The sequence below is a fragment of the Rana temporaria genome, chromosome 3, assembly GCF_905171775.1.
Source record: "Rana temporaria chromosome 3, aRanTem1.1, whole genome shotgun sequence".
Taxonomy (NCBI): domain Eukaryota; kingdom Metazoa; phylum Chordata; class Amphibia; order Anura; family Ranidae; genus Rana; species Rana temporaria.
Window position 1 is genome coordinate 485873492 of NC_053491.1, and position 26438 is coordinate 485899929.

A 26438-nucleotide genomic window follows, 5' to 3' on the forward strand; every position below is an offset into this window, starting at 1 on the left:
TGTGCAATTTGTTTAGTTTCTAATTCGTTTTTTAACGAAAATTCGGAAATTCGTTAATTCCGAATTTTCGTATTAACAAATTTTTTATTTCGGAATTTTCTAACTTCCGAAAATTTCGAATTTCCGAATATCCAAATTTTTGGATTTCCGAAAATTCAAATTTTCGTATTTCAGAATTTTTCAAATTTTTCAATTTCGAATTTTTAAATTTTTCATTTTTGTATTTTCAAATTTTTCATTTTCGAATTTTCGAATTTCGAATTTTCGAATTTCGAATTTTCGAATTTCGAATTTTCGAATTTCGAATTTTCGAATTTCGAATTTTCGAAATTTCGAATTTTCGAAATTTCGAATTTTTCATTTTCAAATGTTTTATTTTTCGAATTTACGGACCTTCAAAATTTGTAATTTTCAAAATTTGGAATTTTCAAAAATGAAAAATTCGAAAATTCGAAAAATCTAAAGTTCGAAAATCTAAAATTCGAAAATGGAAAATTTCCGAATTTTTAGACTTTCCGAATTTTTTTTTCATTTTCGTTTCATTCGTTTTTTTTTCGGAAATCCGAAAATTCTGAATTTTCGAATTTCCGAATTACAGAATTCCGAACTTTCGATTTTTCCCGAATTTACGAAAAAAGCAAAAAAACGAATAAAACGGAAAAAAATTTTTTTTTCGATTTTCCCCAATTTACGAAAAAAAAAAAAAACGAATGAAACAAAAACTTTTTTTTTTTGAATTTCCCGAATTTCAGAAAAAAAAAAACGAAAATGGCATAAACGAAAAAAAAAAACCATTTTTTTGGCAGTCTACCCGAGGGAGATTCAGGCGAAAATTGTATTTACTGAAAGGATTCGCTCTACTATCCATGTTCCTGAGTACCGACCTGTGGCAGAAGTCCCACTCTTAATTAAAATTCTACTAGAGCCAAGTTGGTGGCAGAGGCCCAGATTCAAGAAGCTATTGCGCCCGCACAACCATAGGTTGCGCGGCGCAATAGCTGTTTTGCTCCCGCGTAGCGAATGCCCCTGATTCAGGAACATCGATACGCGGACTGCAGCCTAGGATATGACAGACATAAGCCTCCTTATGCCTTCATATCTCAGGCTGCATTCTTGCGTTGGCCGCTAGGGGGCGCGGCCATTGTGATCGGCGTATAGTATGCAAATTGCATACTACCACCGATTCACAAAAGTTGCGCGGGCCCTGCGCACGCAAGGTACGGAGTTTCCGTACGGCGACTTTAGCGCAAGGCTGCTCCTGCTAATAGTAGGGGCAGCCAATGCTAAAGTATAGCCGCCCTTCCCGCTCGTGAAATTTAAATTTCACGTCGTTTACGTAAGTGATTCGTGAATGGCGCTGGACGCCATTCACGTTCACTTAGAAGCAAATGACGTCCTTGCGACGTCATTTGCCGCAATGCACGTTGGGAAAGTTTCCCGACGGAGCATGCGCTGTTCGCTCGGCGCGGGAGCGCGCCTAATTTAAATGATTCCCGCCCCCGGCGGGATCATTTACATTAGGCGCCCTTACGCCGGGCTAATTAGCATAGCGCCCGCGCAATTTACGGAGCTACTGCTCCGTGAATCGCGGGCAAATCGAAATATTTGCGTGGGCGCAGAGCAAAAATCGTTGCCCTTTGCCCACGCAAATATTGCGCGGATCTACCTGAATCTGGGCCAGAGACTTGTTCCTTCCCAGAAGTTCTAAGTGATACTCCGGCTGCCAGGTCGGTGTGAGAGGCCTGTCCAGGTACACTTCACCCACTCCGGCTGGAGTGGCGACGTGAATGGAAGTTTCATTGGAGGCAGGACTGCTTCCGTTATCCATAGGCCTGAATCTGCAAATTCTCCTTTCACCAACCTTTCTCTATCTACCTCAATTTGACTGTTAGCCATGTTGGGTGAGAAATAAATGCACAGAAAACGACACTCTCCTGATTGGACATTCCGTTATTGCATCGTCATCATTATCATCACCCCTAGACACTTCACAGAGGTAACATAATCATGCCGTCCCAATCTAACCAGCGGCTCCTGAGGGGGTAGCGCTACATACTAGTAGACCTCTTTTACCTTATTTTTTTTTCTGATTGCACATATTTTCATGAGTTGCTTTTTCACATCTATATTTGTCCCCAGGGAAGGAGGACGAGGAAGATAATACGTACATCAATTTGCCTGATCTTAACCTACAGAGACAGAAGAAAGGTGAAAAGGCCAAAGGTAAGCTCTTTTAGAACACCAAGGTACAACCTTCTCTACCACTCCAGGTCTTACTCCATCAGAGGACGCACACACCTCAACTTATAGGCTATTTACCTTTTACCATCACCATTATTTTGTAGTCTTGGCTCTATAAATCTTTCAACTATTGAGAAGTGCTGTATGTGCCTGGAGCACATAAGCCAATGAAAGAGAGCTTCTTATTGGTCCAATTATTGGTGTATGAAGACCAAAACCTAAAACTTTGCCCCACCTACATAGAATGCATGTACATGCAGATATATGTTTGTTTGTTTTTTATTCACCCCCAATGCCCTCTACACATGATCGGTTCGTCTGATAAAAAACGGACCGTTTTCATCGGACGAACCAATAGTGTGTGGGCCCCATCGGTTTTTTCCCCCCATGGGTGAAAAAAAACGTAGAACCTGTTTTAAAATTATCTGATGGTCAAAAAAAAACGATCGTCTGTGGGTAAATCCATCGGTCAAAAATCCACGCATGCTCAGAATCAAGTCGACGCATGCTCGGAAGCATTAAACTTTGTTTTTCTCTGCACGTCGTTGTGTTTTACGTCAGCGCGTTCTGACACGATCGGATTTTTAACTGATGGTGTGTAAGAAGGACCGATGAAAGTCAGCTTCATCGAATATCTGATGAAAAAATCCATCAGTCCGTTTTCAGGGCATTAGTGTCCATATAGCCCATTGTCTCCAAACCCCCCTTCTGTCTGTTTATCACTTGTAGCCCGCTTTTACACCTCAATCCTGATTACCGTATTTATCGGGGTATTGCGCGCTCCGGCGTATAGCGCGCACCCCTAATTTTGACCCGTTTTCCTGTAAAAAAACATTTATTACATTTTACTACTTACAGTTTTGGTGTCTTGCCCGGCGTCCATCGGCGGCCTCGTCCGGTCAAGCGTCCGTCTGCGGCCTCGGTGGTGTCCTCCCGCGCTGTCTTCATGTCGAATCCCGGCTTCCCACGCTCAGTTTGAAGCCTCCGCCGACGTATACCGAGCGCAGTACACTCGGGTGTATATTCGGCCAGGCTCGGCTTCTCACGCATAAACGTCACAGAGCGTGACTATGAGTGAAGACGAGCCTGGTCGAATGTACGCGAGTGTACTGCGCTCGGTATATGTCGGCGCAGGCATTCAAACACGGCGCGGGAAGCGGGTATTGGCGTATATTGCGCACCCACGATTTTGCCCTGATTTTTAGGGCAAAAAAGTGCGCGATATACGCCGATAAATACGGTAATTCTGTTATTGACCCGGATTTTGTCTGATCTGCTTCTGAATTACCCTTGCCTGCTGCCTAGAAGACGAACAGAACAAGGAAGATGAGCAGGATCAATATACAGTTGCAATAAAAAAGTATGTGAACCCTTTTGGAACTATATGGATTTCTGCACAAATTGGTCATAAAATGTGATCTGATCTTCATCTAAGTCACAACAATAGACAATCACAGTCTGCTTAAACTAATAACACACAAAGAATTAAACGTTACCATGTTTTTATTGAACACACCATGTAAACATTCACGGTGAAGGTGAAAAAAGTATGTGAACCCCTAGACTAATGACATCTCCAAGAGCTAATTGGAGTGAGGTGTTAGCCAACTGGAGTCCAATCAATGAGATGAGATGGGAGGTGTTGGTTACAGCTGCCCTGCCCTATAAAAAACACACACCAGTTCTGGGTTTGCTTTTCACAAGAAGCATTGCCTGATGTGAATGATGCCTCGCACAAAAGAGCTCTCAGAAGACCTACGATTAAGAATTGTTGACTTGCATAAAGCTAGAAAGGGTTAAAAAAGTATCTCCAAAAGCCTTGCTGTTCCATCAGTCCACAGTAAGACAAATTGTCTATAAATGGAGAAAGTTCAGCACTGCTGCTACTCTCCCTAGGAGTGGCCGTCCTATAAAGATGACTGCAAGAGCACAGCGCAGACTGGTCAATGAGGTGAAGAAGAATCCTAGAGTGAGGCACCTCTACCTCATATTCATTGTTGTGCAAACCATGGAAATTGTGGGAATCTTCTGGTGTGTAGAAGCTGCCAGCCCAGTAACTAGATAACTTGTACAAACACCACTGCAATGCTATTGGATAGCAATGGCAATCATACAACCTTGGGGTCCAGTTCTATCTCTACACTGCCCTAAGTACAAAAACTTTCTGATCATGTTTAATAATTTAACAAGTAAGACATTTATATTTCCTGCTCTGAGAAACACATGTTCTGTTGTTTGTAAAGAGGTTTAGTTGTGTAGTTGCTTTTTTATGGTTATCTTACTTGATGATATTCTGGGCCAGATTCAGGTACAAATGCGGCGGCGTAACGTATCGTCTTTACGTTACACCGCCGCAAGTTTTCCTCGTAAGTGCCTGATTCACAAAGCACTTGAGTATAAACTTGCGGCGGAGTAACGTAAAGATGTCCGGCGCAAGCCCGCCTAATTCAAATGGGGCGTGTACCATTTAAATTAGGCGCACTCCCGCGCCGAACGTTCTGCGCATGCTCCGTTAGGAAATTTCCCGACGTGCTTTGCGCGAAATTACGGCCCCCCGACGTGTTTGTGAATGGCGACGTGCGTAACGTACTTACGCAAAAAAAAAAAAAATTTAATTCGACGCGGGAACAACGGCCATACTTTAACATGGCTCGTCTAAAGTTAAGCCATGAAAAAGCAGGCTTAACTTTGCGACGGGAAAAAACGAGCGACGACGTAACGCACGGGAATACCTTCGTGGATCGCCATAAAAGCTAATTTGCATACCCGACGCTGGAAAACGACGCGAACTTCACCCAGCGGCGGCCGAAGTATTGCAGCCTAAGATCCGAAGGCGTACAAAGCCGTAAGCCTGTCGGATCTTAGCCAAATGCAAAAGGGGTGAGGTAGGTAAGGGGTGGAACCAAGGAATGGTCCTAGGGGGTGGAGTCAAGGGGTGACTTGGAAGGGAGGAGTTCCTGCACCTATTCTCTGAGAAAAAGAGCCCTGGTTGTGACACAAACGGTTTGATGGTAAAGGTCTTGCCAAGCCTTGTTGGCAAAATTGGAACTACCATGAGATAAATTGGCAGGTTAGGCAACCCCTTTTACGGCATTGGAAAATCCCAGTCCTCTTATCAAAGTAGGATTGGATATCCATGGATCTGACTGACTTTAGGTATTCCAGGCATACTTCCCATCGGTCCCACCGGCTATGATTCCAATAGCTGAAGTCTTCGGTATTGCACTTTCATCAGTGGGGAAAGTGGCCTCCACATTGCTATCTTATGAAGGGACCTGGGGCAACAACTGTCTACGGTATATGATTTACTACTGCAGAACCAACCAATCAGGAGTGTTTTTATATGATATCGAATTTCCAACAGAGGCCAGTGTGGTCTAATTTTTGATGCGACTCCAAAGCTTGATCAATAAATTTGTGTTTTCTGTATTGGGACTCCAATGAACTGGTTCTTTTACCCCAACTGTGCACTTCATATCTTCTGAAATAAGCACTTACACAGAGACTACTTGATGTGTTTATTCTTGCTACCCCCTCCCCCAAGAATTTTTCTGGACTTTTTTTGTGAAGATATTCCTTGGCCCTTGTTTTTTCATTTTGGCTCCTGATCCCTTTGTTGTGTCTTTCACATCTATGTTTATCCTCAGGGAACTGTGATGAAGAAGGTGCATACAGCAATTTGTATGATCTCGATCCATTGAGGAAGAAGAATGCCGAAGCCAAAGGTGAGCTGTTACTATAACAAGGTACAACGTTCTGTCCTATTTAACCACTTAAGGACCCCTTCACACCGATATGCGTTGGCAGAATGGCACAATCACGTACCTGTACGTGACTCTTTAAGCCCAGCCGTGGGGTCGCGAGCGCGCCACCGGTCCTAAGCTCCATGTCCACGCCCGCGGGACCTGAGGATCCGATCGCCGCCGGTGTCCCGCGATCGGTCACCGGAGCTGAAGAACGGGGAGAGGTGAGTGTAAACACACCTTCCCTGTTCTTTACAGTGGCAATGTCACTAATCGTCTGTTCCCTGATATAGGGAAAGACGATCAATGACGTCACACGTCCAGCCCCGCCCCCTACAGTTAGAAACACATATGAGGTCACACTTAACCCCTACAGTGCCCCATCGTGGTTAACTCCTAAACTGCAATTGTCATTTTCACAGTAATCAGTGCATTTTTATAGCACTTTTTGCTGTGAAAATGACAATGGTCTCAAAAATGTGTCAAAATTGTCCGATGTGTCCGCCATAATGTCGCAGTCACGGAAAAAAATCGCTGATTGTCGCCATTAGTAGTAAAAAAATATATTAATAAAAATGCAATAAAACTATCCCCTATTTTGAAAACACTATAAATGTTGCGCAAACCAATCGATAAACGCTTATTGCGATTTTTTTTTACCAAAAATAGGTAGAAGAATACGTATCGGCCTAAACTGAGGGAATTTTTTTTTTTATATATATATTTTTGGGGGATATTTAATATAGCAAAAAGTTATAAATATAGATTTTTTTTTCAAAATTGTCGCTCTATTTTTGTTTATAGCGCAAAAAATAAAAACCGCAGAGGTGATCAAATACCACCAAAAGAAAGCTCTATTTGTGGGAAAAAGGGACGCCAATTTTGTTTGGGAGCCACGTCGCACGACCGCGCAATTGTCAGTTAAAGCGACGCAGTGCCGAATCGCAAAAACTGGCCAGGTCCTTTACCTGCATAATGGTCCGGGTCTGAAGTGGTTAAAGGGGTTGTAAAGGTAAAAAATGTTTTCCCTAAATAGCTACCTTTACCTTAGTGCCGTCCTCCTTCACTTACCTCATCTTTCCATTTTGCTTTCAAATGTCCTTATTTCTTCTGAGAAATCCTCACTTCCTGTTCTTCTGTCTGTAACTCCACACAGTAATGCAAGGCTTTCTCCCTGGTGTGGAGTGTCATGCTTGCCCCCCTCCCTTGGACAACAGGAGAGTCAGGACGCCCTCTAACACACAGCTCCTTTCTCTATCTGCAACGTAGAGAGCATCCTGACTATCCTGTAGTCCAAGGGAGGGGGGCGAGCACGACACTCCACACCAGGGAGAAAGCCTGGCATTACTGTGTGGAGTTACAGACGGAAGAACAGGAAGTGAGGATTTCTCAGAAGAAATAAGAACATTTAAAAGCAAAAATGGAAGGATGAGGTAAGTGAAGGAGGACTGCACTAAGGTAAAGGAAGCTATTTAGGGAAATTGTACCTTTAAGGTCCTACTCCATCGGAGGACACACAACTCCATTTATAGGACATTTACTTTTTACTAACACAAATATTTTGTAGTCTTGGCTCTATAAATCTTGCAACTATTAAGAAGTGGTGTATTTGTCTGGAGCACATAAGCCAATGAAAGAGCTTCTTATTGGTTCAAATATTGGTGTATGAAGACCAAAACCTAAATGTTATATTTATTTGATGGAGGATGTGGAGGATTATGTACAACTCAGCAGCTCATTGGCTAGAGATACAACAAGGCATGCTGAGAATAGTGTTGAGCGGAATACGCCATATTCGATTTTGCGATATATCACGAATATATAGCCGAATATTCGTGAAATATTCGCTAAATATTCGTGATATTTAAAAAAAAAAAAAAAATTGCGAAATTTCGCTAATGCGAATTTATTGGCTAGAGTGGCAACGAACTGTGACTTTTATTTTTTTTTTCAGATTGGCTCTGATGCAAAAGAAGGGCGGAGAAAGTATTCTCGAATATTCGGAAATCGAATATTCGGAATATTGTATCAAAAAGAAAATATTGTGAAATATTTTGACAACTGTGGTAGGAGAACTCTGATTGGCTCTGATGCAAAAGAAAGGCGGAGAAAGTATTTGCGAATATTCGGAAATCGAATATTCGCGAATACTTTCTCCACCCTTTTTTTGCATCAGAGCCAATCAGAGTTGTCAAAATCTCGCAATCAATTTCACATTCGCATTAGCGAAATTTCGATAAAATATCACCAATATTCGATTTCAGAATATTCACGAATACTTTCTCCGCCCTTCTTTTGCATCAGAGCCAATCAGAGTTCTCCTACCACAGTTGTCAAAATATTTCACAACATTTTTTTTTTGATAAAATATTCCGAATATTCGATTTCCGAATATTCGAGAATACTTTCTCCGCCCTTCTTTTGCATCAGAGCCAATCTGAAAAAAAAAAAAAAAAATCGCAAAATGTTCGCAATAAATTCGCATTAGCGAAATTTCGCAATTTTTTTTTATATTCGGAATAGCGAATATTGGCCGCGAAATTCAAGATATTCGCGAATACTCGAATATGCCATATTCAAGCCGAATATTCGCAATACGAATATTCGTGAGCAACACTAGCTGAGAATAGCCAACCGCATTGTTTGGAATTGTGCTGGGATGGCTTTGTGTATGGATGGGGAATTCCTATACACAGTTAATGGCTACCGGCTTCTTCACAATTGTCTGTCTATATATATTTCAGCTGGCAAGAATACACAAATTCGGCTCATACTGATCCTGATGGTCCTTCTCATTATCCTGTTCCTTGTTCAAGTTGTCGTCATCGGTATCTTGTTCACCTTCTGTGAGTATTATGGCTACAGTCTTAAACTTTACTAATAAAACCATTTGAGAAAGGTTTACCATTAGAATTTTGGATTTGCAGCCCCTTTTGACCTCAGGTTGGCATAGCATGGCCTTATAATACATGTCCAACAGTCTCTGGCCTCCAGATCATCACACCTATATGAGCTTGTTGGACATCCCACCCCAAAACCATGACTGATAAAAATGAGCTGCCCCCTTTGCAACAGATGCCCCTCTTCTAGGAAGGCTTTCCACACGATTTTGGAGGGTGTCTGTGGGAATTTGTTGCCATTTATGAGGTCAGGTCCTGATGATGATGGATGGGAAGACCTGGCTCACAGTTTCAACTCACCCCAAAGGTGTTCAGTATAGGGTAGCAGGGCTGGACTGGGACAAAAATTTGGCCCTGGACTTCATCTAGACTGGCCCACTTTGACAGGTCTCTCCCATGGCGGCCGGACAACTTCCGCACCCCCCCCCCCGGCCACCCAAGCCCCCTCTCCCCCTTCACTAGCCACTAGCTGTTCTACTTTATTAGAGTAGAACGGCTGGTACTGGTACTCTTATAGGCAGTACCAGTGGGGAAGCTAGACATTATTTCACCCGGGGCAAAGAATCAGTTCGGTGTCCCCCTTATGGGACAAGATTAGGCAGAAATGAGAAACTCCCAGGCCATAGCTGTTGAGTCAGCTGTCTGTCCCCTCCCCCCATGATCCTCTGCCGCCCCCCCTGCTCCTCTGGTCCTCCCTCTGCTTCTTTGTTCCCCCCAGGTGAGCACTGCGGGGGGGGGGGGGAGAGGAGGTGAGCGCTGCAGGAAGGGAGAGACAGAGGAGCGGAGGGGGGCGGCGGTCCGCTGTCACTGAAGCAGGCCCACTGAGCCATCAGCCCACCGGGAAACTCCCTGTAGTTCCAATGGCCAGGCCATCCCTGTAGGGTAGACATGTGCACAAACAACAACAAAAATCGTATTTTTTTTTTCCGTTTCGTTTAGTTCCGTAGGTCCGTAAAGATTCGCAATTTCGTATGATTCAAGTTTTCCTATTTGGACCCGTTCGTATTTCATAAGACGCAAGTTTTCCTGTTCTGACCCGTTCGTATTTTCGTAACAGTTTTATTTTCGTTTATACCGAATGATTCGTAATTCTGTCTAATTTATTTTCATTGATTCGAAATTTCGTAATTTTGTTAGATAATAATTTTAGTTTAATGGATTCGGAATTTTGTACTTTCATAAATACATCGCAACACGCGGCTAATCCATATTAAGATAGACTTTCTCTTAAGCCCCGTACACACGGTCTGACTTTTTGCCAACAAACGTCAACAAAAAATCCGACCGTGTGTACGCTCCTTTCGAACAAACTTTTTCGGTTTCAAAAGTCCGGCCAACTCCCTTCGGACAAAAATCCACGGAAAAGTTTGTTTGAGGTGCGATCGTGTGTACGAGGCTTTACACCGTCCAATGTGACTCAGCACAAAAGAGATAAGGTGATTGGCTAAGATATTAAGTAAGATACAATCACTCACTAACTACACTGCGCATTCCAAAGAACGATACGAGTACACAAATCTACCAACAGACAAAGAAACGGATTTACAAAACACACAAATGAAAATACGAACAGACAAAGGATTTAGAATACGGAATGCAAATCGTTCGTTATAGACGTCATTTTCGTTCTTTTGCTTTTTCGGTGTTTTCTTGTTTTAGTAAGATTGTCCAATCGTACGTTCGTATTTTCGCTTGTTCGTTATTTTGCTTATTCGTAATTTCCGTATTTTGGTTCTTTCAGCTTTTCGGTGGTTCGAATTGATCCGAATGTACGAATACTAACAAATTCGTACGAAAATCCATTCGTTACGAACGGGAACGCGCATGTCTAGTATAGGGTGCCCACGTGTCCCGGATTGCCCGGGACTGTCCCGCAATTAACATGTCTGTCCTGGGTCCCGGGCACCTTCATTCTGGGACAATACAATGTCCCGGAATGAGATAGAGGACACAGTCACCCCCTACTGAGTGAGTGAGTGAATAACTTGTATAGCGCTACAAATGCGAACTGAATCGCCTCAAGGCGCTTGGCATCCATTTTCCTTCTATTTGGCCTTCAGAATAGGTGGGTCTTGAGTTTCTTTCTGAAGGTCTGGTGATTCACTTTCGTTCGGTCCTTGGACTGCAAATATTCGTTCTCCTTTGGTCTTGTAGCGGGCCTTAGGCCTTGTACACACGAGAGGATTTCCGCTGGAAGCGGTCCGCCGGACCGTTTCCAGCGGATAAATCCTCTGGCGGATTTTGATCTGATGACTGTACACACCATCAGATCAAAATCCCAGCGGAATACATCCGCGGTGACGTGCCGCGCCGTCGCCGCGATGATGACGCGGCGACGTGCGCGACCCTGGAAGGTAAATACTTCCACGCATGCGTCGAATCATTACGACGCATGCGAGGGATGGGATCGGACGGACTGATCCGGTGAGTCTGTACAGGCGACCGGATCAGTCCGGCGGACAGGATTCTAGCGGATAGATTTCTTAGCATGCTAAGAAATTTTTATCCGCTGAAAATCCGTCGGCTGGATTTTTATCCGCCTGAAAATGTCCGCTAGGCCGTACACACGACCGGATCTATCTGCTGGAACTGATCCGCGGATCAATCCCAGCGGATCGATCCGGCCGTGTGTACGGGGCCTTAGGGATTTGTAGTCATTTTTGGTTAGTTGATGGAAGAACGCGATTGGGGTTTTGGCATTTTATTTTCTCACCTAAATAACTACATTTCTGGAACTGGTTGCTAGGGCCAACGCTGCCTGGCGTCTTGCAACCAGTGACAATTTACTCTCAGACAGTGAGGCCGGGAGCGAGGCCTGTGCCTAGTGCAGCACTGCTGTCCCCACCCACCTCGGCACCTTCTCCGGCACCCAGTGGCAAGCAGTAGGGACTGGTGTGATCTTCACTCTCCAGATAGCAACTCAACTCCTTACCTTCTATGCACGTGGCTCATGCAGAGGGAGTGGCAGCAGCACTGCATCTGGTGGCAGGCTATGGGTGGCAAGCCGCACTGCATCTGGTGGCAAGTGGCACATTCACCAGACAAATAACCCGCCGCCAAATTCCTCATCAACCCCGAGATTAGATTTCCCCCCGCCCCCCCTCATCTTTTTTTGGGGAAGGTGAGGGGGGGGCGGGGTGTCCCTGAATGGCAGTTTGGAAATGTGGTCACCCTAGTTCAGTAGGGTTGAGGTCAGGGAACTGTAAATGATGCTCAAGTTCCTCCACACCAAGCTGGGCAACTCATGTCTTTATGGAGCTGGCTTTGTACACAGGGATGCAGTATTGCTGGAACCATGAAGGGCCTTCACCAAACTGTTATCACAGTCTTTTTTCACTATGGCCCAGATTCTCAAAGGCGTTACGACGGCGCAACACCATTTGCGCCGTCGTAACTCCTCATCTGGCCCCGGGTATCTATGCGACTGATTCTTAGAATCAGTTACGCATAGATACCCATTAGATCTGACAGGCGTAAGGCCCTTACGCTGTCAGATCTAAAATGCAATTTTGTTTCCCGCCGCTAGGTGTCGCGGACGTCGTTTTCCCCGTCGCTTATGTAAATGAGCAAATTACGGCGATTCCCGAACGTACGCGTGCTCGACGCAGAGAATTTACGTCGTTTCCGTAGCCATTCCGACGCGTAAAGTTGCCCCTGCTATTATGAGGGGCAACCAATGTTGGCCGTCGTTCCCGCGTCGAAATTTAAAAAAATGACGTCGTTTGCATAAGACGTCCGTGAATGGCGCTGGACGCCATTTACGTTAACGTCTAAGCAAATGACGTTGGTGCGACGTCATTTAGCGCAATGCACGTCGGGTAATTTACCCGACGGAGCATGCGCAGTACGCTCGGCGCGGGAGCGCGCCTAATTTAAATGGTGCCCGCCCCATTTGAATTGGGCGGGCTTGCGCCGAGCGATTTTACGATACACCGCCGCAAGTTTACAGGTAAGTGTTCTGAGAATCAGGCTGTAAACCTGTAAACTTGTGGCGGTGTAACGTAAATCACATACGTTACGCTGCCCAGGAGCAACGTAATTGTATGAGAATCTGGCCCTGTAGCTCTAGAACCTTTCACTGGAAAAAACTTGAATTCCATTATTTAGCATTGAACTAGATTGCGAATATGGATCAGTGCAAATTCTCTGACCACAAATGTAATTGGGAACTAGGAATGGTTAAATTGAAGAAATTTGAACATTCTGGCCCAGATTCACAAAGCACTTACGCCGGCGTATAACAAGTTACGCCGACGTAAGTGCAAATGTGCGCCGTCGTATCTGTGCGCCGGACCCACAAACAGATATGCGCCTAAAACCAGGCTACACCCCGCCGACGTAGCTTGCTTACGCCGGCGTAGGGTGGATGCACATTTAGGCCGCTCCCATTGATTAGCCATTCAAACATGCAAATGAGGGAAATACGGCGATTCACGAATCTGCGTGCGCCCGACGCAGGCTACGCGAGGTGCCCGTAAGTTGTACGTCCGGTGTAAGGTTATTCCCCATAAAGGAGGCGCAACCCAGCAGCAGACATGCAAAGGTCTACACCAGGGAACACAAGCCGGCGTATTTTACGTTGGACGTGTGTCTGGCTGGGCGTAGGTTATGTTCACGCCGTACGCAGTGATCCGGCGTAGTTTAGGCAGTTGTTCCGACGTGGTTGTGAGCAGGCGCAGGGGGATGCGTCCACATCACGGCGCATTCGCAGTTTGTGATACGTATCTGTCTGGCGCTCGGACCATCATTTGCATGGGGTCACGCCTCATTTGCATGGGTCACGCCCACTTCCACCTACGCCAGAGTACGCCTTCGAATCCCACGCCACGCTGGCGCAGCGTTGGGAGCACTGGCTTGCTGAATGCATTGCTTGCCTCTCTGCGCTGCGTTGGCGTAGCGTACATTGGTTACTCTACGGCGGCGTAATGTGCGCCCACACTCTGTGAATCTGGGCCTAGAAATATATTTAGCTTTGAAATCCAGATTGGGATTGGAGTCTAATTAATTCGACCTGAATCCAAATTTTAGAGGTAAGACATGTTTGCTTATGTACATTCTCTGTCATTGGATAACATTTCCTATATTTGTTTTGTCTGCCCAGATAAAAACATGGCCGAGGAGCAGTCACACCTGAGGGAAACTGGTAGGTGAAGAAGGAGCTTGTATTGCTGTCTGGCAACCAGGGTCAGGACAAGGCAGGGGCGGACTGACCATTAAGGCACCCGGGCACTGCCCGAGGGCCCCGTGCCACTAGGGGGCCCCATCAGGGTTGCCAGGCTCAGTAAAACCAGGGACAGTATGTAAAAATCTGTGTTTATTGTACATCTGTCCCCGATATGTCCAAAACTGACATGCTTTTGATGTGAAAATCCCGAGATTTTAGCTGCCCCGCCTCTGCACTGCCTCCTGGCATGGTGGCCATCTGTAAGCCCGGGGGCCCCATAATCTTCTATTTCCCGGGGGGCCCCATGAGTTGTCAGTCCGCCCCTGGCACAAGGGGTGGCTGCCCTGGGCACTGTGGCATCATGTGAGGTGTAGGGGCACCACAAGGAGATTGGGATGAGAGGATTTGTGTTGGGAGGGGGAATTTGGGGGGCTGCAGGACGTAAGAGTTGTTCTAGGAGGGAAAATTTGGGGAGGTGTGCTAGGAGTGGTGATTTGAGGGGGGGGGGGGGTTGTGTTGAGAGAAGGGATTGGCTCAAAGTTTTTGTGCTAGGGATTTGGGGGGGTTTGTGCTAGATAAGGTAATATGGTAGGGGGTATGGAATTTGTGCTAGGAGGGAAAAAATAATTTGGAGGGGGATTTTATGCTAGTAGAGATGTTTGGGGGGCATTTGTTCTAGGAGGGGAATTTGGGGGGGGGGGTGTGCTAGGATGTATGATTCGGGAGGTAATTTGTGCTGGGAGGGGGAATTGGAGTGAGGGGGGATTTGTGCTTGGAGGGGTAATTTGAGAGGTAGAGGATCTGTGCGAGGAAGGGGGAATGGGGGGAATTTTTTTTTTTTTTTGGGGGGGGGGGTGATTGTGCTGGGAGCATATTCAGAATAAAGGGATTGAGCTAGGGAGAATGGGGGGGATTTGTTATGGGAGGGGGGAGGATTTGTACTGGGGGAGGGGAAATTTATCCCCCAAAGTCTGAAGGACAGTAAACTGTCCCTTTCTCAAACTTTGGAGACCCCTGCTTTAGTGCATTGTAGTGTACCCAAATACAATATACCGTATTTATCGGTGTATAACACGCACTTTTTTCCCCCCCTGAAAATAAGGGGAAAATTTACGAGTGCGTGTTATATGCCGATAGCGTACCTCGTGGAGAAGGAGGGGGACGAGCGCCGCCAGAATCACCGAGCCGTCATGTCCTGTTTACTCGGCTCTGACGTCACACACACACACGTCCCGCCTCCGCCAACCGGCATTGGACCAGTGTTCTGTCAATCACAGGAGCTGGTCCAATGGCAGGAACAGCAGGTGCAGGCTGCAGATGGGCATCAGGCTGCATTGAGGCTGCAGATGGGCATCAGGCTGCATTGAGGCTGCAGATAGGCATCAGGCTGCATTGAGGCTGCAGATAGGCATCAGGCTGCATTGAGGCTGCAGATAGGCATCAGGCTGCATTGAGGCTGCAGATGGGCATCAGGCTGCATTGAGGCTGCAGATAGGCATCAGGCTGCATTGAGGCTGCAGATGGGCATCAGGCTGCATTGAGGCTGCAGATGGGCACTAATCAGGCTGCATTGAGGCTTCAGATGGGCATCAGGCTGCATTGAGGCTGCAGATAGGCATCAGGCTGCATTTAGGCTGCAGATGGGCATCAGGCTGCATTGAGGCTGCAGATGGGTGCAGATCAGGCTGCAGATAGGCACAGAGGCTGCATTGAGGCTGCAGAATGGGCACTAATCAGGCTGCATTGAGGCTGCAGATGGGCACTAATCAGGCTGCATGTAGGCATCAGGCTGCATTGAGGCTGCAGATGGGCATCAGGCTGCATTGAGGCTGCAGATAGGCACTAATCAGGCTGCATTGAGGCTGTAGTTAGGCATCAGGCTGCATTGAGGCTGCAGATGGGCATCAGGCTGCATTGAGGCTGCAGATGGGCATCAGGCTGCATTGAATGGGTGCAGATCAGGCTGCAGATAGGCACAGAGGCTGCATTGAGGCTGCAGAATGGGCACTAATCAGGCTGCATTGAGGCTGCAGATGGGCACTAATCAGGCTGCATTGAGACTACAGATGGGCATCAGGTTGCATTGAGGCTGCAGATGGGCACTAATCAGGCTGCATTGAGGCTGCAGATGGGCACTAATCAGGCTGCATTGAGGCTGCAGATGGGCACTAATCAGGCTGCATTGAGGCTGCAGATGGGCACTAATCAGGCTGCATTGACCATTACACTGACCATTATTTTGCTTCAAAGTGGTTTATTTGAAAAAAAAAAATCCTGAGACTCCCCTCTTAAATTTGGGTGGGTGTTATATGCCGGCGTGTGTTATACACCGGTAAATACGGTAATACCCAATTTTTTGGTAAAAGAAAATTAAGTATCTCTGTGATGGCCAACAAGGGTTTCTCCAAGTACTAAGTCATGATTTGCGAAGGGGATCAAATACTTATTTCACTCATTAAAATTCAAATCAATTTATAAAACTTTTTTGAAATGCGTTTTTCTGGATATTTTTGTTGTTATTCTGCCTCTCACTGGTAAAATAAAACGACCAATAACATTATAGACTGATAACATCTTTGTTAGTAGGCAAATGTAAAAAATCAGCAGGGGGTCAAATACTTTTTTCCCCCTCACTGTAGTGCAGGGTTCAACAAAATCCGGGTGCCCCATCGCAATTGCGACTAGAATTAGCGTCCTGGCGCCCGGGGAAAGAAGCATAGGCCTACAGAAGGTCGAAAAGCTGCGTCCTCAATTACCAGCAGGCCAATTTGCGGCCTTCTGCAGGCCTATTCTTCCTTCTGTGATCTGGCGCCATCTTGTGGTGGCCATTGGCATGACAAGTAAACCAGCAATGCTAATGGAGCTTCCGCAGTGTTTTCACTGCCGTCTAATGAGAGACCCCAAACATTATATATATTTTTTTATTCTAACACCCTAGAGAATAAAATGGCGGTCGTTACAATACTTTCTGTCACGCCGTATTTGCGCAGTCATCTTACAAACGCACTTTTTTGGGGAAAAATACACTTTTTTTATTAAAAATAAGACAACAGTAAAGTTAGCCAATTTTTTTTTTTCATATTGTGAAAGATAATGTTACGCCGAGTAAATTGATACCCAACATGTCACGCTTCAAAAATTGCGTCCGCTCGTGGAATGGCGACAAACTTTTACCCTTAAAAATCTCAATAGGCGATGTTTAAAAAATTCTACAGGTTGCATGTTTTGAGTTACAGAGGAGGTCTAGGGCTAGAATTATTGCTCTCGTTCTACCAATCGCGGCGACACCTCACATGTGTGGTTTGAACACCGTTTACATATGCGGGCGCTGCTCAAGTATGCGTTCGCTTCTGCGCGCGAGCTCGGCGGGACGGGGCGTTTTTTTTTTCTGGCTCCTAACTTTTATAGCTGGCTCCTAGATTCCAAGCAAATTTGTCAAACCCTGTATATAGTGTATATTTATTGGATTAGGATTGGAGTTGAAATTGACTGCGTCCAAACCTCAGAGGAAAGTTGGGTTTGCCGGTGTGCGTTCTCTGTCATTAACCACTTAAGGACCGCCTCCTGCACATTTACGTCGGCAGAATGGCACGGCTGGGCACAAGCACGTATAGGTACGTCCTGTGCTAGTATCCAGCCGTGGGTCGCGGGCGTGCGCCCGCGACCCGGTCCGAAGATGCGGGACCCGCGCACCTGATCGCCACTGGAGTCCCGCGATCGGTCCCCGGAGCTGAAGAATGGGGAGAGCTGTGTGTAAACACGGCTTCCCCGTTCTTCACTGTGGCGGCGCATCGATCGTGTGTTCCCTTTTATAGGGATACACGATCAATGATGTCACACCTACAGCCACACCCCCTTACAGTTAGAAACACATATCAGGTCATACATAACCCCTTCAGCGCCCCCTTGTGGTTAACTCCCAAACTGCAATTGTAATTTTCACAATAAACAATGGGCCAGATTCAAGAAGCAATTGCGCCCGTGTAACCATAGGTTACACGGCGCAATTGCTTACTTGCTCCGGCGTAGCGAATGCTCCTGATTCAGGAACATCGCTACGCCGACTGCAGCCTAAAATCTGCGCGGCATAAGGCTCTTATGCCACGCAGATTTTAGGCTGCATTCTAGCGAAAACCGCTAGGGGGCGCTCCCATTGTGATCTGTGTATAGTATGCAAATTGCATACTAACACCGATTCACAAACTTGCACGGGCCCTGCGTACGCAAATTACGTAATTTGCATACGTCGGGTTTCGCGTAACGTTACACATCCTAATAGCAGGCGCAGCCAATGCTATAGGATGGCCACGTTCCCGCGTTGCGACGTTCACATTTTACGTCGTTTGCGTAAGTGGATCGTGAATGGCGCTGGACGCCATTCACGTTCACTTTGAAGCAAATGACGTCCTTGCGACGTCATTTGCCGCAATGCACGTCGGGAAAGTTTCCCGACGGAGCATGCGCTCTACGCTCGGCGCGGTAGCGCGCCTAATTTAAATGATTCTCGCCCCCGGCGGGATCATTTACATTAGGCGCCTTTACGCCGGGCAAGTTAACACAGCGCCCCCGCAATTTACGGAGCTTCTGCTTCTGCTTCCTGTGCCTGCGTAAGAAAGGCGCAGATTCTTACTGAATCTGGGCCAGTGCATTTTAAATGCATTTTTTGCTGTGAAAATTACAATGGTCCCAAAAATGTGTCAAAATTGTCCGAAGTGTCCGCCATAATGTCGCAGTCACGAAAAAAAAATCGCTGATCGCCACCATTAGTAGTGAAAAAAATGCAATAAAATGATCCCCTATTTTGTAAACGCTGAGGGCCAGATTCACAGAAGAGATACGCTGGAGTATCTACTGAAACTCCGGCGTATTTTCAAATTTGCCGCGTCGTATCTTAATTTGTGATTCACAAACAAGATACGACGGCTTTTGGCTAAGATCCGACAGGCTTATGGCTTCGTACGCCTTCGGATCTTAGGCTGCAATACTTCGGCCGCCGCTGGGTGGAGTTCGCGTTGTTTTGCAGCGTCGGGTATGCAAATTAGCTTTTTACGGCGATCCACGAAGGTTTTCGCGTTCGTTACGTCGTCGCTAGTCGTTTTTTCCCGTCGCAAAGTTAAGCCTGTTTTTACATGGTTTAACTTTAGACGAGCCATGTTAAAGTACGGCCGTCGTTCCCGCGTCAAATTTCAATTTTTTTTTTTTTTGCGTAAGACGTCCGGGAATACGAAAGTACGTTACGCACGTCGCCGTTCAAAAAAATGACGTCACTTTGCGCAAAGCACGGCGGGAATTTCAAAACGGAGCATGCGCAGTACGTCCGGCGCGGGAGCGCGCCTAATTTAAATGGTACACGCCCCATTTGAAATAGGCGGGCTTGCGCTGGACGCCTTTACGTAAGTTTACAGGCAAGTGCTTTGTGAATTAGGCACTTGCGCTGAAAACTTGCGGCGGTGTAACGTAAACGGGATACGTTACGCCGCGGCGCAGGTACCTGAATCTGGCCCTATAAGTTTTGTGCAAACCAACCGATAAACGCTTATTGACATTTTTTTTTACCAAAAATAGGTAGAAGAATACGTATCGGCCTAAACTGAGGAAAAAATTTTTTTTTTTTATATATATATTGGGGGATATTTATAATAGCAAAAAGTAAAAAATAGTGCATTTTTTTCAAAATTGTCGCTCTATTTTTGTTTATAGCGCCAAAAATAAAAACCGCAGAGGTGATCAAATACCACCAAAAGAAAGCTCTATTTGTGGGGGAAAAAGAACGCCAATTTTGTTTGGGAGCCACGTCGCACGAACGCGCGACTGTCTGTTAAACCGACGCAGTGCTGAATCGCAAAACCTGTCCGGGTCCTTTAGCTGCCTAAAGGTCTGGGGTCTTAAGTGGTTAAATAACATTTCCTCTTCTTGTTTTATTCTGTCCAGGTGAGAACATGGCCAAGGAGCAGTCACGTCTGAGAGAAACTGGTAGGTGAAGCTTGTATTACTATCCGGCAACTTCTATAAATGATACTCCAAATATTCTAAGTATACGGTAGATGCTCACTAGTATGGAAATAATATAATATTAATAATAGTACATACATCCAATAAACACACAGGTATTATCAGCGACGGGCCCTACAAGAGTCCTGGTGGAATTGTGCACATATAAAGGGTATCTATAGTTATTAATAGAGATTTCTCCAGATGAATGTTGCAGCAAAGTCCAGGATGATCCTGATGCAGAGTTTGTCTTGGTGTCAGAGACCTGAAGAGAAGATCTATGGTGATGAGGAGACCCTCAAGCCATTGTCCAACCAGCTTGGAACACAGCTTCTCACCAGCAGAGACTGTGGTGTGGCACTGCAACTCCGAGTCAGCCTATTTATCAGCCTGATTGTGTGCATGCGGCATCTTATGCCGCATGCACACAATCATTTTACGGCATGAAAAAAAAAACGATGTTTTTCGGCATGTAGAAAAAACAAAGTTTTTCCAACTTTATCATTAAAACGAAGTTGCCCACACACCATCGTTTTTTAAAAATGCTCTAGCAAAGCGCGGTGACGTACAACATGTACGACGGCACTATAAAGGGGAAGTTCCATGTGGATGACGCCACCCTTGGGGCTGCTTTTAGCTGATTCTTGTTAGTAAAAGACGATTCACGCTTTTCTGTCTGTTACAGCGTGATGAATGGGCTATCTCCATTATAGACGTGTGCACAACAAAAAAAATTGCATTTTTTTGTTCAGTTTCGTCTCGTTCCGTAGATTCGTAAAGATTCGTAATTTCGTAATATTCGGACCCGTTCATATTTCGTAAGACGCAAGTTTTCCTATTCGGACCCGTTCGTATTTAGTAAGACGCAAGTTTTCCTATTTGGACCCGTTCGTATTTCGTAAGACGCAAGTTTTCCTATTCGGACCCGTTCGTATTTAGTAAGACGCAAGTTTTCCTATTTGGACCCGTTCGTATTTCGTAAGACGCAAGTTTTCCTATTTGGACCTGTTCGTATTTAGTAAGATGCAAGTTTTCCTATTCTTACCCGTTCGTATTTCGTAAGACGCAAGTTTTCCTATTCGGACCCGTTCGTATTTAGTAAGACGCAAGTTTTCCTATTTGGACCCGTTCGTATTTCGTAAGACGCAAGTTTTCCTATTTGGACCTGTTCGTATTTAGTAAGATGCAAGTTTTCCTATTCTTACCCGTTCGTATTTCGTAAGACGCAAGTTTTCCTATTCGGACCCGTTCGTATTTCGTAAGACGCAAGTTTTCCTATTCAGACCCGTTCGTAATTTCGTAACAGTTATATTTTCGTTTATACTGAATGATTCGTAATTCCGTCTAATTTATTTTCGTTGATTCGAAATTCTTAATTTTGTTAGATAATAATTTTCGTTTAATGAAATTCATAATTTTGTATATGTAATCCATATTATTTTTCTCTTAAGCCCCGTAAACACAGTCGGACTTTTTGCCAACAAACGTAAAAATTTGCGTTTTTCCAAAAAATCCGACCGTGTGTACGCTCCATCGGACAAACTTTTTCGGTTTCAAAAGTCCGGCCAACTCTCTTCAGACAAAAATCCATGGAAAAGTTTGTTTGAAGTCCGATCGTGTGTACGAGGCTTTACACCGTCCAATGTGACTCAGCACAGAAGAGATAAGCTGATTGGCTAAGATATTAAGTAAGATACGTCACTCACTAACTACACTGACCATTCGAAAGAACGATACAAGTACACAAATTTACCAACAGACAAAGAAACGGATTTACAAAACACACAAATGAAAATACGAACAGACAAAGGAGTTAAAATACGGAATGCAAATCGTTGGTTATAGATGTAATTTTCCTTCTTTTGCCTTTTCGGTGTTTCGTATTTGTAGTAACATTGTCCAATCGTACGTTCGTATTTTCGCTTGTTCATTATTTTGCTTATTCGTAATTCCGTAATTTTCGTATTTTGGTTCTTTCAGCTTTTCAGATGTTCGAATTGATCCGAATGTACGGATACTAACAAATTCGTACGAAAATCCATTCGTTATGAATGGGAACGCACATGTCTACTCCATTATGAATGGTAGTTTTACTAGAGCTCATAACTTGCTTCTGAGCATGTGCGGGTTTTTAGCCCACACACGATCATTTTTTACAACCCGAAAAACGACATACAGAATGGGCGATTTATATGGATACACCTTAATAAAATAGGAATGGTTGGTGATATTAACTTCCTGTTTGTGGCACATTAGTATATGTAAGGGGGGAAACTTTTCAAGGTGGGTGGTGACCATGGCGGCCATTTTGAAGTCGGCCATTTTGAATCCAACTTTTGTTTTTGGTGTATCCATATAAATGGCCCACCCTGTAGTTTAAAACGTTGTTAAAAAAATGCAGCATGCTCGAATTTTTTTTTTTTGGCGGTTTTCAGAAGCCGCAAAATTATGTGAAGCCCACACACGATCATTTTAAATGACATTTATTTAAACAACGTTTTTTCATGCCGAAAAATGATCGTGTATACGCGGCATTAGTCCCTAGTAGCATCTAATCTGTCATGAAACCAGACCTCTAACTACCAGAAGTGGCTGTCAGATGCCTATCCCTGGTTCTAGCCTATGATGGTTATTGAGCCCTGAACCAAAAACGAACAATAGATCCCCCAGACCAGAGGGGGCAGAGCTACCAAAAATAGCAGGAACTGCATATAACATACAGCAAGGTAACCATTACACAATCTACATACTCAACTATCTGGTGTAGTGCATGTATTATAACAGCAAAGAAATAGATATACCGTATATACCGTATTTATCGGCGTATACCGCGCACTTTTTTGCCCTAAAAATCAGGGCAAAATCGTGGGTGCGCGGTATACGCCGATACCCGCTTTCCCGCGCCGAGTTTTGAATACTGCGCCGACATATACCGAGCGCAGTACACTCAGATATATTCGGGCAGTCTCGGCTCCTTCCGCGCTCACGTCCTGGACGTACAGGACTTAAGCGCGAGAGTTGCCGAGCATTGCCGACAATACACGAGTGTACTGCGCTCTGTATATGTCGGCGCAGTATTCAAACTCGGTGCGGGAAACGAGCGGGGAGGACGCGAGGACGCCGCAGATGGACGCCGGACCCGACGAAGAGGACATCCGAAGCCGCAGACAGATGCCGGACCCGACGAAGAGGACACCCGAAGCCGCAGAAGGACGCCGGACCCGACAAAGAGGACACCCGAAGCCGCAGACGAACGCCGGACCCGACATGGACGCCGCGCAAGACACCAAAACTGTAAGTACAAAAAAAAAATATTTCCACAGGATTCGGGGCAACTTTAGGGGTGCGTGGTATACGCGGGAGCGCGTTATACCACGATAAATACGGTACTTGAGTATAAGCCAAGTTTTTCAGCAATTTTTTTTTGTGCATGGAATGCCCCCCTTGGCTTATACTCGAGTCACCTTTTTGTGCCTGATCTCCCAGACTTTGGGGACCCGGTACTGGCCGGCCGTAGGGCACACCTTTCATAGACTCCCATGTTATACGGTAATTTCTCTGGTAACTTTGGAGACCCGGTACATGTTAAACGTATGTCTAGTCATGGACACAGTGAGGCATCGGCACAGTGAGGCACAGTAGGGCATGGCACAGTGAGGCATGGACACAGTGAGGCACAGTGAGGCATGGTCATAGTGAGGCATGGGCACAGTGAGGCATGCAGATGGCCACCCTAGGCTTATACTGGAGTCAATATTTTTTCCCATTTTTTTGTGGTAAAATTAGGTGACCCAAAACTTTGCACACATGTAGCCCCAGTTCTCCTCTACAAGTGTGCAAAGTTTGCTGTCTGGAGGACGTACGGCTGGGGAGCACCCATTTTTCAAAGCCAGGCACCCCTTCCATAGAATCTCATGTTAAACGTAAGTCGAGGCATGGACACAGTGAGGCATGGGCACAGTGAGGCATGGGCACAGTGAGGCATGGGCACAGTGAGGCATGCACATGGACACAGTGAGGCAAAGTGAGGTACAGTGAGGCATGCAGATGGACACCCTGGGCCAGATCCTCATAGCGAGTACGCCGGCGTATCTACTGATACACCGGCGTACTTTCAAATTTCCTGCGTCGTATCTTTAGTTTGAATCCTCAAACCAAGATACGACGGCATCTGGGTTCGATCCGACAGGCGTACGGCTTCGTACGCCTTCGGATCGTAGATGCAATACTTCGGCATCAGCTGGGTGGAGTTTGCGTCGTTTTCCACGTCGGGTATGCAAATGAGCTTTTTCCGACGATCCACGAACGTACGCGCGGCCGTCGCATTCTCTTACGTCGTCTCTAGTTGGCTTTTTCCGGCGTATAGTTAAAGCTGCTATTTTGCGGCGTAGACTTGCCATGTTAAAGTATGGCCGTCGTTCCCGCGTCAAAATTTTAATTATTTTTTTTGCGTAAGTCGTCCGTGAATAGGGATAGACGTAAGTCACGTCTAAGTTCAAAAAAATTACGTCATTTTGCGCAAAGCACGGCGGGAAATTTCGAAATGGAGCATGCGCAGTTCAATCGGCGTGGATACGCGCTTCATTTAAATGAATCACGCCCCCTAATCGCCGATTTGAATTCCGCCGCCAGAAATACACTACGCCGCCGTAACTTCCTGGATTTGACTTAAAGCCAGGTAAAATACTGTGGCGTAGCGTATCTCTGATACGCTGCGCCTATCCAATTCTATGTGGATCTGGCCCCCTAAGCTTATACACGAGTCAATAAGTTTTTCCATTTTTTGTGGTAAAATTAGGTGCCTCGGCTTATATTCGGGTCAGCTTATACACAAGTATATATGATACTTATGTCACCAAACATTGGCCCAGATTCAGGTAGGACTTGCGCTTTATTTGCGGAAGCACAGGGCAACGATTTTGCCCTGCGCCCACGCAAATATTTTGCGCTGCCCTCGATTCACGGAGCAGTAGCTCCGTAAATTGCGAGGGCGCGCCGGCAAAATTGCCCGGCGTAAGCGCGCGCAATGTAAATGATCCCGCCGGGGGGCGGGAATCATTTAAATTAGGCACGCTCCCGCGCCGAGCGTACAGCGCATGCTCCGTCGGCGACGCGGGAACGCCCGGGTATCCTTTAGCATTGGCTGCCCCTGCTTTTAGCATGGGCAGCCTTACGCTAAAGACGCCGTACGCAACTGACGTAACTTGCGTACGAAGGGGGCGCGCAACATTGTAAATTTGCATACTATACGCTGACCACAATGGGAGCGCCCCCTAGCGGTCAACGCAAGAATGCAGCCTAAAATCTGCGTGGCCTAAGAGCCTTAGGCCACGCAGATTTTAGGCTGCAGTCGGCGTAACGAGTTCTCTGAATCAGGAGAACTCGTTACGCCGGCGCAAGTCAGCAATTGCGCTGCGTAACTATGGTTACGCAGGCGCAATTGCTACCTGAATCTGGGCCACTAAATATATACATATATACATCCAGAAGCTATGAGCAACAATAGTAAACAATATTAAAATAAGAACACTTGCCTAATATTCCCTACTTCTGGTCTGGAATAGCAACAGTTCTTCCATGGAGACATGTGGTCTCAACTCTTCCCTCCCCTTCTCCACACTTCCTCCGTTTGGGGTTTCCAAGCCAGCCTGCCAGAGACAGGAAGTGCTGATACATAGTGATTTATACATATCTCTGTCAAAGATAGGTTATTCACAAATACAAACAGTAGAGGGCATCATATCCCTACAGACATTTTACTGGAAAAACTTGAATTCCATCATTAAATAGATGGCAGATATGGGTCAGGGCAAATTTTCTGGCCACAGGTGTGATTGGGAATTTGAAATGGGTTGAAATTGAAGAAATTTGAACCGAAGAAAATGTATTTTAGTTTTGAAATCCAGGTTGTGATTGAAGTTGAATTTGGCCTGAATCCGAATCTCATTAATCTGTGGGTTCTCTGTCATTGGATAACATCTCCTATTATTGTGTTTTGTCCCGTCCAGATAAGAACATCACCGAGGAGCAGTCACGTCTGAGGGAAACTGGTAGGTGAAGAATGAGCTTGTCTGGTAACTTCTGGAAATTATTTCAATCACCTGTTGTGTGCTGGAGGGGGGCGGGGCATTTTGTGGTGCCTGAATAGAAGTGACTTCTGCAGATAGCAGAGGGAGGAGACAGTAGATAGGAACCAGACTCTGTGCCTTTGATTGGGCTACTTATACACAAATGCTTTGTTCATTTCAGAGGTTTACAACCACTTTAAAGCAGAGGTCCACCCTAAAAAATAAAATCACACAAACATGCTCCTTAACCACTTGCCGACCGCCTCATGTACATATACGTCAGCAGAATGGCACGGACAGGCACATGTGCGTACCTGTACGTGCTCTGCTT

General features: G+C 45.7%; 1 protein-coding gene across 1 annotated transcript in view; it reads left to right on the forward strand.

Annotated features, from left to right (window-relative positions):
- Positions 1-1894: 1894 nt before the first annotated feature.
- Positions 1895-26438, forward strand: part of LOC120930804 (asialoglycoprotein receptor 1-like) — a 45031-nt gene continuing 20487 nt past the window's right edge. Inside the window, exons 1-7 of the mRNA XM_040341980.1 lie at positions 1895-1901; positions 2140-2223; positions 5889-5966; positions 8729-8830; positions 13986-14027; positions 19980-20021; positions 26048-26089. Coding sequence (XP_040197914.1) covers positions 1895-1901; positions 2140-2223; positions 5889-5966; positions 8729-8830; positions 13986-14027; positions 19980-20021; positions 26048-26089 — 397 coding nt within the window. The remainder of the gene's footprint in view (positions 1902-2139; positions 2224-5888; positions 5967-8728; positions 8831-13985; positions 14028-19979; positions 20022-26047; positions 26090-26438) is intronic.